Raw genomic sequence first — 16,237 nt, 5'->3', positions numbered from 1 at the left:
TTGTTGTTTTTTGTTGGTTGGTTTGGGTTGTTGTTGTTTTGTTTTTTTCTTCTGCTCTGGCTTTATTTGTTTGTTTTTAAAGTTTATTTATTTGTTTTGAGGAGGAGAAAAGGCAGAGGGAGAGGGTACCAAGCAGGCTCTGTGCCATCAGTGCAGAGCCCTACATGAGGATCGATCTCATGAGCTGTGAGATCATGACCTGAGCTGAAATTAAGAGTCAGATACCCAACTGACTGAGCCACCCAGGCATCCCCACTTTTTTTGTTTTTAAAAATTTTAACGTTTTTAAAATTTATTTCTGGGGGCACCTGGGTGGCTTAGTCAGTTAAGCGTCTGACTTTTGCTTAGGTCATGATCTCGCGGTTCGTGGGTTCGAGCCCCGCGTCGAGCTCTGTGCTGACTGCCAGCTCAGAGCCTGGAGCCTGTTTCAGTCTGTGACTCCCTCTCTCTCTGACCCTCCCCTGCTCACGCTGTCTCTCTCTCTCCTAGAAATAAATAAAAATAAAAAAAATTTATTTCTGAGAGAGAGAGAGAGAGAGAGTGAGCAGGGGAGGGTCAGAGAGAGATGGAGATACAGAATCTGAAACAGCCTCCAGGCTCTGAGACAGCTGTTAGCACAGAGCCCGATGCAGAGCTTGAACCCATGAATGGTGAGATCATGACCTGAGCCGAAGTCGGATGCTTAACCGACTGAGCCACCCAGGCGCCCCCACCCCCACCTTTTTAAAGATTATATATATATATATATATTTTAAATATATTTTAATGTTTGTTTATTTTTGAGAGAGAGAGAGAGGGAGAGAGAGCACAAGCAGGGGAGGGACAGACAGAGAGGGAGACAGAAGATCTGAAGCAGGCTCTGTGCTAACAGCAGAGAGCCTGATGTGGGGCTCGAACTCACAAACTGTGAGATGATGAACTGACGAGCTGAAGTTGGATGTTTAATCAACTTACCCACTCAGGTGTTTCTAAGATTTTATTTTTTTAATAGTTTATTGTCAAGTTGGTTTCCATGTAACACCCCTAAGATTTTATTTTTAAGTAATCTCTACACTGAACATGGGGTTGGAACCCACAACCCCAAGGTCAAGAGTCATATAGTCTATCAACTGAGCTAGCCAAGTGCCCCTACCCTGGTTTCCTTTGCATCAGAAAATATTATGTCCTCTTTCCTCACCCTCTATGTCCAAATGAATAGTTATATCCATTTTTCTGAAGGGGAGCTTGAGATACTTCCAATGCTCTCACAGAATCATGTACTGCTGGACATGTCCTCTTTTTTGGCGTCCAAGAGAATCCCTTCACTTGTCTCAAGTGTGTCAGGGTCATTGGCGGTTTGAGAAGAATCAGGTTTTCTGGGAAGAACTTGGAGGTAGGAAGTCAAGAAGGCATTCTCAAAGCTGGGAGCTGGGAGCCAGGAAAGCATGGTTTTATTCAGCACCGTGGACAGGGCTCCTGGAGCTCTCAGGACCCTGGACAGAGAGGCTGGTCACGCCTGCCGAGGGAACAACACTCGTTTGAGAGCGGACCAAGCGAAACCAAACCGATAAACTCCTTTTCCCCTCTCTTCAGCCAGAGCTCAGTCACCTGCTCCTGAATCTTAAGAACAGAGGTACAGGGAGTGAATATATTTTAAAGGCGCTAGTAACGAGAGGAGATAAGAGGTGGGGAGGATTATATAAACAAAAATGGTTTTGGCTGATGTACTTGGAAGAACTCTGGAAGAACTAAATTAAGGTTCTCAGTCGGGAGTGGGACATTGCTAATGATATTTGTTAATGATATGTATTTTTTTAGGCTGAGTAGCGAAGGGCCACATTTGTCCTCTTTATCACCCAAAGTCCTATCCCCTATCCCGTACGCTCAAGTTTTCGTCTCTTGGAGAGCGCTCTCCATGTAGAAAAGAGAGAAAAATAATCTCTTCACAGTCTCTTGCTCTCCCCTCTTTCCCTTCCCTACCCCCACTCATTCCCTTTCTCTCTTTCTTAAATATACACGTGGGCGGGAGCGCGCGCGCACGCACACACACACACACACACACACACACACACACACAGGCTCAGGGTCAGAAGCGAGAGAGGTTCTACACACTTGGTGGAGAAGACTGAATTCAGAACAAGCGGATGCCCCCGAAAGCAGGCTCTGTCTCTTTAAATGGGTTGTAGCCGTGGGGGAGGGGAACTGGCCGGAGCTGGCATTGTCCAGTTTGAACTGAGCACCGGAAGTGAAGGGGCAGGGCCAGGGCCATGCACTGAGCCCCCGGCCATTGTCCATCTCCGACCAGGGCACTAGCCACCCCCCCCCGACCAACCTTCTTTATCTCCTAGAAGGGGAGGCTACCTCTTCAAGTAAGGAGATCGTCTACTCCAGTTCCCCCACCAACCCCACCGTAGGGAGGGAAGTGCACTTTAGTATGGGACCCTGAAAGGAGGAGGGTCTGGCTACCCAAGAGGACTGAAAGAAATGCCTCCACCCACTTACCCACTTAGTCCCTCTCCCAGCAACGGATAGGGATGGGATGGGGATGGGGACAGGGTGAGGGCAGCTGGAGGAGAGAGGGACACACTTCAAGCCTCTTTGGTTTTCTTCTGCTTTCCCAGGAAGCACCACGTGGAGTCAATTTTAGACACGAATTCGGAAAGAAAAAAGGAAGGGTTTGTTTTCTGTTGTTTTTTTTTTACACAGAATCGATTAGGAGCACTTTGAGAGATCTAAAATACAGTCGGAAACTCAGGGAGGCAGAGACATTCAATCAGAGACAGCGCCTTGAGAGGCAGCGCTGGAGGACTGGAGATCAGCCCGGCCGGGTCTCCAGCACCCCCCTTCCCCCCTTCCCCATCCCAGGCTTCCTAGTGTCCTGAACTCCAGGTCTATCTAAGCACACGGGGGTGGGGGGTGAGAGCGGGTCAGCGCCAAGCAGCCGGGTCAGCTCGGAGGCCTGAAGGGGAAGGGAGGGGGAGGGGCGCTCAAGAGCTGGGGGAGGGGGAGGGCTCATCCATTTCTCCCTTGACAGGTGGTTTGAGTCTCTGATTGGCCAGCGCTGCCAGGCTCACACCTCCCTCCCCCAACTCTCTGGAATGTATAATTATCTGCGCGGGGGGCGGGGGTGGTGTGTGAGTGTGTGTGGGAGCAGTCACATGGTTTTAAAACTACCCCCCCACAAGCCCCCCACCTGTATGCTGCTTTGGGGACCCCCACTAAGTCCTTAAAGTACAGGATCCCAAATTCCGGGGTACTCAAGACTTCTAGGGCTGACGACCCCCATCTCCAGATGTGTGTGTGGGGAGGGGGTGTCAAACCTCAAGGTTCTGAGAAGGGACACCCCAGAGGTGTCAGAGACCACAGCGATGGGGGAGGGCCGGAGCTGGAGCCAGAAGGAAAGGGAGGGGAAAGAAGAGGGAGGGGAGGGGAGGGGGCTGCCCGCGGGGGGTTGGGTCATTGTCTTTTAGAATTTGGGAGCCTTTGAAAAGCCGTGGGCCCTCCCACCGCTATTGTGCTGGGGAAGATGTAGCAGCCTCTTCTCCGAGCCACCCCTTTGCCTCCGGACTTCTCTGGGGCCAGCAGCCACCCGACCAGGGGCCCGGGGCCGCGGGCTCAGCCGACTACCATGGGCTCTGTGTCAAACCAGCAGTTTGCAGGTTCGAGCTCGGGACTTACTGGGGACACCTTAGGCTTCAGGGGCTCCCAGGAACCATATAAAAGGGAGGTGGGGAAATGTCCCCCAGCCTGGCCGAAGGACCCTAAGTCTGTGCGGCCTCCTGCTTCAGGGGCCATTTCTGGAGCAAGGAACCCTGGTGTCCCAGCGGCGTGCACGCCGAGGCTATGGGGGCGGCTGGACAGAAGAGGAGGGGCCTCTCTGGCCAGCTATCCCCGGGCAACATGTTGTGGGAAGAGGAGCAAAACTTTTGGGGCAACACTGGCTTCAGTGTAAGCTTGGGGAGCTCGGGAGGCGGCCAGGACAGATCTTTGCCTCGCCAGCTGCTTGGTAGCTTATAGCCACCTGGGCGCACACCCGTGGGCTGGATACTCGGGTCTCCCTGCTGGGTCTCGAGAGGGTCCTCCTGATTCCGTGGCCCCCCGCCCCAGCTGAGCGCCCTCCCAACCTCCAGGTGGCTGCGCCAAGGCGCCGGAGGAGGCGCCGGAGGACGCCGCCCGGGCAGCCGAGGAGCCGCAGCTGCTGCACGGTGCCGGCATCTGTAAGTGGTTCAACGTGCGCATGGGGTTTGGCTTCCTGTCCATGACTGCCCGCGCCGGGGTCGCGCTTGACCCCCCGGTGGATGTCTTTGTGCACCAGGTGAGACCGATTCTGGCAACTTTGCCGGGGGAAAGGGATGTTGGCGCGCATATTCAAGGTTGGGCGGATGGACTCAGCTGTTGGATTGAGGGAGACCGTGGGCTCTCATTGTGCGCTCCCATCTGTGTGGTGGCACCCCAGTTCCGAGTCCCCATTAATTCCAACGGGACGGGGGCGGGCAGAGCCGATTAACAGCACCCCCACCCCCTTCCCGGAACCCCTCTGGCTTACCACGTGTCTGTTACCTCTTTCCCCTGGGAAGGGGGCAGGGGGCAGGGAGGTGACCCCATGTGGCAGAAACTAAGGTTGTATTGTGCTTGCCGGTGGGGGGAGGGCGAGCAGGCGGGCCAGGGAAGCACATGCCGGTTCTGAGCAGGGCCCTGAGCGCCCAGCGTCTTTAACTAACATGTGAATGGAGCTCCCTGGCGGGAGAGAGGCAGGCAAACCACTCTAGAATCAAACGGGTAAAGCTGAGGAGTCAGCCGGGTTCCAGCACCCAGGTGGTCACCCAAAACTAAAGCCCTGGGGCCTGAGTGAGTTTTGGCAGATCCTTTAAGAATCTGTCTGGGGGCCTGAAACCTCTTCCAGAGTACCCATCTCTAGCACACAGTTCCCTACTGGGCTTTTGGCGTCCAGTTCTACCAGCAAGGAAAACCTAAACCTAAGGAGTCCAGGCCATAGATTCCTGGTCCAGGCTGGGAGGGAGTTAGGTCACAACCCCAAGTTCTCAGTTAAAGCAAGGCAGCTCAGTGGGGGTGAAATTCAGTGTCGCAGGGCAGGGGGTGGAGGGAGGTTAGCCTCTGGACCTATTCTCTGCTTGGCATTTATGGCCCCAGACAGCCATTGATTGTTGTCCTAACATTCCGGCCTCGAACAAGGAGCCAGAGACTCCAGGTTTCCCTCCTCCCTGGCTGCCTCTTCCTCTCACCCCCTCCTAAATATCTTAGAAGTGCTCAGTGGCCCTGGGATACCAGCCACTCGTAGCCACCATGTAAAGGAAGTTGCCGCGTGTGTCCCTTCCACCTTTGGAGGTTTCATGTTGGACCTGAGAAGGAGAAATTGATCATCTCGGGTCCAGTAGGTTGACACCCAGGCCGGGCAGGGAGGGGTTACTTCAGAGAGGTTGGCTTTAGGAGCCATGGGGGAGGGGAAAGGAGGATGTGGGGATTAAGGGTTGGAGCCTGAAGGATGGTATTCTGGAGGGGGAGGGGTGAAGAGGGGAGATCCTGGGTGGACTGGTCCTGGGCAGCGGGGAAGTCTCCCGAGCATGGCCTTCAACGAGGACACAGTTGGGGGGGAAACAAGGGAGATATGGGATGCAGGGAGCCACTTAATGTTGGTAACTTGGGGTCACTGGGCTACTGGGACATCTGGGAGGGCATGCAGCAGCTTAGCCACCTCCTTGCCTTGTCCTGGACCCCCCCTTCTCTTAACCACCCCCCCATCAGACAACTAGTTCTGGCTGGTGGCTTTGCTGCCCTCCCTGCCTCATTTACATATGTGAATGATAACCCACAGGAAGTAATTGTGGGAGAATGCAGGGAATTGGCCTCTTTAGATCTATTAAATCACTTTATTACAGGAACCAGCTTTGAATGGCCCTCCTCAGCGGGGTAGCCAGCTCGCCCACTCTCCCATTTATCTGATCACAAAGAGATTAAAATCTCCTGGTCTGGAGACGGACTGGACAGCTTCCCCAACTTTGGGAGGCTTGGAATAAAAGAGACCCCAAATTTTCTGGCCTCCCTTCCAAAGGCTGCTAAATAGGGTCTGGGAGGAATGTAGCCCCCTCATCATCTGGGTTTCCTGGGTGATCTCCAAATCCCAAGGAAGGGTTTCCTGAACAAATGAATCTGTGCCTCAGTCCACTTAACCTTAGAATCAAAAGCAATGGGAAAATATTGGATGGCCTAGAGGAAAGCAGGGACCTTTAGGTTTTGGGGAGTGGAGCCTGTACCATGCTCCTTCAGATGGGTTAGCTGGGAGATAACCTGGACTTAAGGGTCTTGGAATGTCCAGGGACATTCCACAGCTGAATAAGTTATCAAGAGGGAGTGGAGCTGGGATAAGGAATCAAGAATTTGTTTCCCTAACACCCTCCACCAACAGCCCTAGAAGACAATGACTGGAAATTCCCTGAGCCTATGGTGCATGCTGCTGGGGCTGGGGTTGATCCTTGAAACTCTATGGTAGCAGTTAGACTGGTGATTAGTCTCTGCACTTGAGGAATTTGAAATATCTCTTGGGGGCTCTCATGGAGAGGAATTAGTAGACGAAGGATGATCCCTAAAAATTATTCAAGGGAAGGAAAGTGTTCCCAACATGTGCGTGGGGGTAAGCACTCTCTAACAAGAAAACTTCCCCTCTGGCTGCTGGTGGTGGGTACCTCTGAGCCTGAGGGGGTGAGAAAGAGAATTGTCCTAAGATAAACATCTGCCTGGAGAGAGGATCAGGAAGCCCCTTTCTAAGAAAAGAGGAAGAAGCGGGGAAAGCAATTTAACATTTTCCTTTCCAAAGTTGGGCTTATTTTGGTTCCCAATACACTGTTTTTTCTCTCAAAATACATTATGCCCTCTCGGAGTTGATAAGTAGGAAAGAAAACTTGCCCTTCGCCTTAAAGGAAAAGAAAAAGGCAAAGAGATTTCTCTGAACAATTCTTTTTTTATTCAGACACAGATTTTCAGATCTAGAACTCTCTGCTTGTCCCTGGGGTTAGGTGAGTTTAAGAATCCTAATATTGGCTGACGGCCAGCCCTTTAACCGAGGTTTTTCAACCTCCACGCTGTTGACATATTCTGAGAAGGATAACTCTTTGTTCAGAGCATCCCTCGGTTGTGACAACAAAAAATGTCTTCAGACATTGCCAAATGCCCCCTCCCAGGCAAACTCCCCCTCAATTGAGAAATGCAGTTCTTTAGGGAACGTAGGTGCAAGAAAGCACTAAACTGTTTTCCTAAGATTCACTAAGAATTTTGAAATCTTAATAGCCATTTTAAGAGTTTGGGCTTAACTCATGTTTCCTGTGGTTCAACTCCCAAACCTCCAAGATTTGTAGAAATTTGAGAATAAGAAGAGTCCTCCCTGCTTACTTCTATAGCTGCTCAGAACCCAAATATGTTCAAAATGGCTTTCCAGCTAAAATACTGTATTGGAGGCCCTGGAGGCAAAAGAAGAACCCAAATCTGACCCAGGGACCAATTTGGGGTTAAGAGAAGAAATTTTTCAATCCTGAGAAACTGGAAACAGCTGAAGCCACGTGGCTTGCTTTTTCTGAAAAGGATGAGTGGGAGAGTGACCTCAGGCAGGGTCTGGATTAGGATTCTTGGGTGTGGGGTGGGGAGGGGAGAATGTAGAGGGAGCTTTCTTCCCACGTGGTTTATAACCTTACTGGTGCTTCTGATTACTCACCTTATGTCTAGTTAGTGATGTGCTGGTCTTATCTCCTCCTTTAGCCTGGAAGCTCTTTGAGGAAAGGGACTAGCTGTCTGGTTAGTTTCCTAGTACAGACTTGGTGGGCAGAAGGAACGATTATGAAGTAAGGAGCTCCTGAATCCAGGAGGACAAATTTGGGGTCCTTGTCAGTAGAGGCCTTCCTCCAGAGAGAAAGACTGGACATAATAAGGGAGGGAAGGTTCCTGCTCTTCCTCAGAACTGATGTCTACAATAGGGCTGGGCTCTTCATGCATCGTGAACTGGAGTGACCGTCAAAAGTACTGCGACCCATATAGGACCCTCTAGTTTTTTGCTTATGGACTGGAAGCCACAGGTTTGGTGGCCATTCATTAGTTTTTCATTTTCATCTTAATAGGAAAAAAATCAGATTAAAGTAAGTGAACCACTTTGATTTTTAGAAAGTTGGTAGACTTTGAGCATTATGGAATCTTCTTGGCTCCTTGTCTTTCTGAAGACCCATGCTTTCTAGACAGTGGCCCAAGTAAAGGCTGTGCCGCCATCCTGAGCAAGCATTCAGTAGGAGAAACTTGTAACCTTCTTAGCAGGTGACACTACTGTCCTACCCAATAAGTGGTTTTTAGTGACTTTCCCCAGGGCAAGGTTGTTTCTTTGAACATTCCTAATCTATCATGCTCACAACCCTACTAGAATTCCCTGCTATTTGGGGGAAACTGCTGTAGGCAAAACCTCCAGCCCTCCCTTCTTCCTGCAGGCATTGGTAACAATTACTATCTATATTAAGTCTGGGGTCAGGAGGTGTGGGGGAGGAAGAGGAAATTTTCAGGAACAGTATGAAATGTGTACAGACTCATTTTAAAGGACCTCAGCTTGGGCTTAAATTAATTCAGACAGGAAATCAAAATCCAAGAAGAGTTAAGTGGCTTTTGTAAACAGCAAAGAGCATAGGAGCAACTGGGTTTCTGACTTTAAAACTCCAGGACCCGTGAGTGCATGGGGACCTGGTGAGAAATCCGCTCCCAGTCCTTGAAAGTTCGGTCCTCTTAACTGCTTCTTGAGGAGTTGGGCAGATGAATCTCTGGTTCACAGTTGAGAACCTGGCAGCTCCCTCTCCACCGGCTGCCTCCGGCTATGCGGACGGCTGATGAGCAGCGCCATCTGGTGGAGAACTCCAGGCAGTAACGGGTCGTCCTGGCTGTGTCTGAGCAGAGGTATGGGTAGTCGGCTGGCAGCCTTTGGTTCTGGATGGATCTCTTTCCTCAACCCTCCCTGACAGATCATCAAATAAACTGCTTCTGGTAGAACCGGTTGGTTTCCTAGCCTCTACCAAGCCCTACCTTCAGGAATGAAGGCCAGATAGGACTATGGGGACACTTCAGGACTGAGTCATTTCTTTCACCTGCTTCCTTTACTTCTATGTGGCTATCAGAAAGTTTTAATATATATCTAATATATTTATTTATAAATGTATGATTTGCATTATACTACATAGCACTGGCTGTAGGGTCAGGCTAATAGCGATCAGCGCAGCTCTGCCTCTCACTGAATTTGGGGAACGCTTCTCTTTGTCCAAGACTTAAGCTGTAACATGATGTCCTAATGAGGCCTATCTGACAGGCTTGGTATGAGAGTTGAATGCATTACAACACGGAATGTGCTTCGAGCTCTCTCCTTAGCTTATAGTAAGCTTAGGTGAATATCAGCAGACTGGGATAGTGGAGAACTTGGTTTATTCCACAAATATTCGTGTACGGCTAGACACCTGGGTCTGAGTGGAGAGACCTGCACTAGACAGTCTGGAGCTGGAATGGGCCTGAGTGATGCAGAAAAACCAGGAATGCAAACTTTGGTCGCTGGGACCAAAGCCGGTTTCTCAAAACTCTACCTGCCACTTCTGTAGAAAGGAGTGATGTGACCAAAACCGGGCAGTGATGGAGCTGCTTATCATGAAGACTGATCTCCTGTTTTTGCAAATGATTAAATAACCAGCATGTGTCTGATTTTCATAGAGCAAGTTGTGGGAAGCTCGCGTCCCTGTGTGCCTTTCCCACCACCATGTTCCCAGAGTAACCCCTAAACTCCTTCGTATAAACAGCTGCTGAAGCTGGTGGCTGATGCTTGATGGAGTATCTGATAAGGGTAAGGGTGGTGGAGACTGTGGTGAGGTATTAGGGAAGCAGAAGTTCTAAGTATTTAACTGGCCTAAGCCCTTTCCTGCCATTCCCCCCCCCCTAAAAAAATACCTCCTTGCAACTGTTTGCTCTCTGATTAAATGCCACCCTCCCCTGCGCAGTGGGCTCCTTGTGGGCTGCCGTCCCTCCTGCCTGCAACGAATTGGGTCAGGAAGATAGCAAGGAAGCCTGCCTCCCCACCAACCTTTAAAATAATTTACCTGAATAAATGACCCCTGTTCAGGTTCCTGCATAAAGGATTTGACCAAAGGTGACAAAGAGGGGTTTCTGTGTAGTTCTAGCCCAGGAAGGTCGGGGAGAAGTGAGGATGGCTGCTGGCGGTGACTTTGGCAGACCCAGCAGGCTTGACTGGAAGAAATGTGTCTCTATCCATTTCTCTCAGTGACCATAACCCCATCGTGGAGAAGAAGGAACTGATGAATGTGGGGTAGGGGCAGTTGGGGGGCGGGGGAGCCAGGGAAGCTACAGCCTCAGGAACTCCAGGAATCTGACCACCAGAACCAACCAGTGTCAATTCTTTGTTTCCTGGGGCTGGGCTCTATTGGGGGAGCTCAAGCCTTGCCCCTCCTCCCATGGCCTTTTCTTTTTTGGAGGGGATGGGGAGAGGGGCGGGGCCCTGCTTTGTGTGTGGTTGGGGGTGGGGTGGGGGTGGCAGGAAGAATTTCAGGCTCCTTTCTGATGCTGGCCCTGTGAGGCCAGCTCAGTGGGGCTGCACAGTGATTACCTATCTGATAAGAGAGGAATTTAAACTATGTGTTGTAGAAAGGGGCGGGGTGGGGGGTCAGGGAGCCACCCCTGGAGACCACCAGTCTAAATCGTGGACTGGCTGCGGTAAGGTCCCTGCCGGGTTACGTTTTTAAATTTGAGAGTCTTAAATAAACCTCAGATTCTCCAGTGATGGAATGGGCGACCTGAGAGGACCAGTCAATTTCATACTCCCCCCCCCACCCCCCACTGGTATTCTCTTGTTCTCACAGTAAGGCTAGGAGGGGTAGATGGGTATAGAAACCCACCTGAGCTTCCACGGTTTTTATAAAAATCAGAGGTAAAATTTTGAGCCTCTTGACAGTTCTCACTGTTATCCTGCCCTGATCCAGTCTGAAGAGGTTGACGATAATTGCCACTCACTGAGGATTTATGTGTGGTAGGCTATGTGTTAACTACTCTTCATGCATAAAACCTCATAGGGCCACCATAAAATTAATACTTGCTCCACTTTATAGGTTAGCACAGAAAGGAGGAAACCGGCCTCAGACTCAAAACCCTTGTTAATCACTTAACTGCTGAATCACAGCTGGAACTAGTAGTGTCTCTCCCACCCACCCCCCGCCCCCCCCAGTCCACTAGGCTAATGGGAGGATCTGAGATTGTACCTCCTGACAACTGGTTTACCCCAGCTGAAAAGAGACAAGTCCTATCTACCTTCAAATCAAGGTCCTTTCTGTGCAACAGGAAAGTGGAAAGGACCCTTCACCTTTCTGTGTGTTTTTTAGTTCCTGCTTTAATGTTCGTTCCTTCCCTCATATCAATGTTGGGGGAGGGGAGAGGTCATCACGTTCCTGGCTGTTCCTGTGGGAATAAAAAGAAGAGAAAAGATATTCCTATGATGGAACTGGTAGACAAAAACTATAGATAATACATCAGATATTTGCTGAGCACATTCCTGATGTTTCCAGGCCCGCATAATCATCTTTAGAGGTTTAGATGGGTAACTTACTGTTCCCCCATTCTCTGAAGGATCCGAGGTCCAGATTTGATTAAGGTCATGCAGCCCCCGCAGTTGGTACAACCAGCATTTCATGAACTCTACAGTGTGTCTGGCACTCAACCCTATACTCTTTTAACCAATACTTTAACGGAATCTTTGTCTTAATGCCATGTAATTAAAACAATGTCCATGATTGAGAAATGAGCGGCTGGGTGTCTCACCTAAGTCCCAGTTTGAAATATTCCTCCTAACAACCTCCACTTGTGTAATATAATAGTGTTACTTATTCATGTTCCCTCAATCCAAGGCTAGGTGCACAGTGATCCCTTTTGCTCCTCTGATCCCTATTTTCTATGATGACACCTTGTTGACATTTGACACACTCTTTGGATATTTTACTCTAATGGAGTAAGCTATAATGAAGTCCGTTCTGGGGAGAAGCTCTCCCCTCCACTAATGCGTTGCTGTTGATGCATTAAGTGGTAAGATAGAATGGACTGTGAACTTTAAATCGGGAACCCTGGGTTCTTCTAACCTGGGTTTTGCCTCTCAACTAACTATGTGATGACTCCCTATTTTTTGGAAGGCTGCCAGACTCTCTGTGAGTGTCGATATTTTAAAATTTTGATATAAACATGTAGTGTTTTAATGGGGTTGTTCCAAACATTCTAGATCTTTTTTCCTTCACCAGTATTACCTGGTCATCTTCCAAGTCAGACAATTCAGATTTACCTCTTGGTTCATTAATTCATCCAAAGATGTATTAGGCATTATATTCTATGATTCCTTTTTTCTTACTGATTTTATAGTAGTTTTTTATAGTTTACCTGTCTTGACTTTTACAGATTGTTACATATTTTTTTAAAAACATTTTGATGTTCAATTCCTCTGGAGTGTAGTTTGCATACAAGTGATATAAAGTGTAGAGTTCTGGCCTGATATCCAAAGCAGGTAGCTAATTTTCTCAGCAGTATTGAACTGTTTCCCTCACCTGTTGATTTCCCTACATATGCTTGAATCTCCTAGTGGACTTTCCCTTATAAATTTGCTGATTCATCAGCTTTGATCATAACTGTCTTTTTCCTTTAACTTGCCAGTAACATTGTGTCTTCATCATAAGGTTACAGACATCAAGCACCTTTATCACTAAATATTTCAGTGTTTGTTTTCAAAACTAGGGTCATTGTCTTTCACAAACTCGGTATAAAGATCAAAATCCGGGAATTTAACATCGATATATTTCTCTTCATTCCCTATGTAAATTTTGTGAATTGTCCTAATATTCTTTTCCCTGTTCCAGGAGCACACATTGCACTTAATTGTTCAGTTTCTTTACTTCAGACTTCATCTTTGATGACCTTGACATTTTTAAAGCATACAAGGCTGTTAAGCTTCATATTTTACAATTACATATTTCTTGATTTCTTCCTTCTTTTCTTTTTTTAAACTGCACCCAGCATGGGGCTCGAAATCACAACCTGAGACAAAGAGTTGCATGCGCTCCACTCACTGATCCAGCCAGGCGCCACTATTTGTTGATTTCTTATAAATGTTAAGTTTAAGAATTTTCCATCAGTTCTGTTTTTGTTTAAATGAGAATAGCTACAAAAAAGTTATGGCATCTGTTTACCTATGATTATTTGTTAATGTAACATAGATTGCTTGTTCTTAATTGTGGCAGCTCTTTGAGTCAATAATGTCTTTACTGATAAATGGACATATTATCACACTATTCTTCATACCCTACAAGAATGCGTGTATGCGGTTTTTTGGTGTAAGAATGGAGACTAACATTAAAATCTACCATGTTTCCCTTCCCCAGAGCAAGCTGCACATGGAGGGCTTCCGGAGCCTGAAGGAGGGTGAGGCAGTGGAGTTCACCTTTAAGAAGTCAGCTAAGGGCTTGGAATCTATCCGGGTCACTGGCCCTGGTGGGGTGTTCTGTATCGGGAGCGAGAGGCGGCCCAAAGGGAAGAACATGCAGAAGCGCAGATCAAAGGGAGACAGGTACGGATTGGAAGGTGGCTGGAATAGGGAGAATTCTCCCAATGTAGCCCCTTTCTTGGGCCAGGATCCCAAAGACACAGTGAAGCCTACGGTTCCTGGGAACATGTGGGTGTTTGGCATTTCTGCCTTAGGATATGGGAGATGAGGAAAGGGCTGTGGGTGAGAAGGACACGTAATTATTTCAGAAGCAAAGGAGACCACAGGTGGGAAAGTGTAGGGGACAAGATGGTGTATGTACCTGTTGCTTCTTCACTAGGTCTTCAAGTGGCCAGTTTCTTTTGTCTTTGCTCCGAGCTGGAGCAGGGCATATAACCTCCTGACTCCTTTAATTTTCCCTATTTTTAGTGAAGGACTGGCATAGTTTCTTGAGGGTATGGTAGTGTCTTCCCTATCCCGTGAATTGCAGTTTCCGGGGGATGGGGGTCCATGACTTCCATCTTTGATCATTTCAGAATTTTCATGTGGGCATGAATCTGAAGATCCCATCTAGACAATTACAGTTTTGGGAAGAACTTAGAGGTTATCTAGTCATAGTCCTGGTCTTCGTTTTCTAAGTGGGGAAATTGGTTTCCAGGAAAGGGAGTGAGAACGGTAACTGACCAGAGCCCAGGTGTCCTCCCTCGGAGGAAGGCTTCTGCTCACTCCTTTCTCAACTTTACCATCCTGCTTTATACTAGGTGCTACAACTGTGGAGGTCTAGACCACCATGCCAAGGAATGCAAGCTGCCACCCCAGCCTAAGAAGTGCCACTTCTGTCAGAGCATCAGCCATATGGTGGCCTCGTGTCCACTGAAAGCCCAGCAGGCCCCCAGCTCCCAGGGAAAGCCAGCCTACTTTCGGGAGGAGGAGGAAGAAGAGATCCACAGCCCTGCCCTGCTCCCAGAGGCCCAGAATTGAGCTACAGTGGGTGGGGGCTATGCTTTTGTGATCAGGAAGTTTTGAGGAGCAGGCATCAATCGGCAGAGTGGAGAAAGTGGGGACAGGGTGGGTAGGGGACAGCTGGCCCTGCCATGTATCTCAGGCCGGGGTCCACAGCATCACCCCCTCTTCCTTCTTGGCAGGGTAGGGGGGAAGGGGTGAGGCCAATGAACTCCAACCATGCGCTATCCAAATGCTTGTGAGGGTTCTGGGGAAGATTCCTCCCCTTGTGCTTTATCTGAGGCTCCCCCCCCCAACCAGATCTCCAGCTTTTGAAAGTGGCCTGGATAGGGAAGTTGTTTTCCTTTCAAAGAAGGATATGTAATAATGCTTTTTCCCATGCCAGAATGTAAAAATCAAGCATGAGACCAAATTGACGGGCCCAACCCATGAAGCACGACTTTCCCTGGGAGGGACTCCCTCAGGGGTGAAGCAGGGATTTTTCCAAATCTCGTCTCCTACCTGACTCTTGGGATAGGGTGTCGAGAACCCTCCCCCGCAAAGGGATTGTTGGGGGAACAGCTGAAGAGCTGCTGTTCCTAAGCTGACTCACACTCCATTCTGGGCCGATAGAATTTTATTTATTTTCTCCCTCGGATGACCGCACCTTGGGCCCCACTTTCTCCAGGATGCCAACTGCACTAGCTGTGTGCGAATGACGTATCTTGTGCATTTTAACTTTTTTTTTCGTAATATAAATGTTCTGGTTTTGTACTTTTGTGTATTTTAATCTTAAGGCCCTCCTTCCTGCACTGTGTTCTTAGGTACACAAGCAATCTCAGGGATAAGTCGGCAGCAGCTCCAGGTCTGTACGGCAGGAATACTGTTTATCACCAGGGAGAACAACTATTTGGAGTGCATAGCCTATTTAACTACCTCATTTTTGCCAATTAGAACTGGCTTCTCTGCTGTAGTGTCCTCTTAAAACCCTTCCTTCCACCTTCAGTGTTCCATGGGAGATGAGGTTTTAACTTGGTTCTCCCATGCCTTGATCTCTTTCTACTGGAAGGTTGGAAATTGGTCCGAACAGGAAAAGGTGGTACAGGAAGGTTATAAGAGGCTGCACTGAGCCGAAAGGTGCAGAGTGAAAGCCAAGGTTAGGAGAGGGCTGTCTGTAAGTATAATAAAGGATTTCTGTTCCAGACTTCTAATCCCAGGGCACGGGACTCACTTTACATACCAGATCCTTCCTTCACTGGATTGGGCTAGGCCTACCATGCACAACAGGGTGTGTGTGAGTGTGAGTGTGTGTGTTTAAAAAAATGAGTTGGTAAGGATAGCTTTAAGAACAATACCTCTGTACCCATCTTGAGCCGCCCAGGGATGGGTGTATGAAGCAAAGGCTAAATTTCTTAACTTTTATAAATTCTGGGCTTTTCTTGTTGGCTTTCAGAGAGACCATATGCCACGGCTTTGTGGTGCCCAGAGCCAGTGTCCTGCCCTGCTTTAGCAGTGATTAGTGTCATGATAGTTAAAGGAGAAAAGAAGGTTTCGTTTACATGCTGTGAGATCACCACAAACCTACCTCACTGTGTTGAAACGGGGCAAATGCAATAGAACGCATTGGGTGATGTGTGTCTGATCCTGGGTTCTTGTCTCCTCCAATCGCTGCTCCCCCCCCCCCACTAATTATATCATATTTGTCTGGGTTTTGTAGGACGTCACGAATAGCTGATTGGGTGATTGCTAGGTGGCCTGGTTTGTGTA

General features: G+C 48.7%; 1 protein-coding gene across 1 annotated transcript; it reads left to right on the top strand.

The window, feature by feature from the left end:
* Positions 1 to 3,607: 3,607 nt before the first annotated feature.
* Positions 3,608 to 14,509, top strand: LIN28A (lin-28 homolog A). Its single transcript, XM_039230036.1, has 4 exons — positions 3,608 to 3,638; positions 4,110 to 4,294; positions 13,428 to 13,612; positions 14,290 to 14,509. Exons 1-4 carry the CDS (start codon positions 3,608 to 3,610, stop codon positions 14,507 to 14,509), a joined length of 621 nt encoding a protein of 206 aa, XP_039085967.1.
* The last annotated feature ends 1,728 nt before the right edge of the window (positions 14,510 to 16,237 follow it).

This window comes from Hyaena hyaena, unplaced genomic scaffold, assembly GCF_003009895.1.
Source record: "Hyaena hyaena isolate Hyena2069 unplaced genomic scaffold, ASM300989v1 scaffold_3, whole genome shotgun sequence".
Taxonomy (NCBI): Eukaryota; Metazoa; Chordata; class Mammalia; order Carnivora; family Hyaenidae; genus Hyaena; species Hyaena hyaena.
This window is presented reverse-complemented; position numbering and strand designations above follow the sequence as displayed.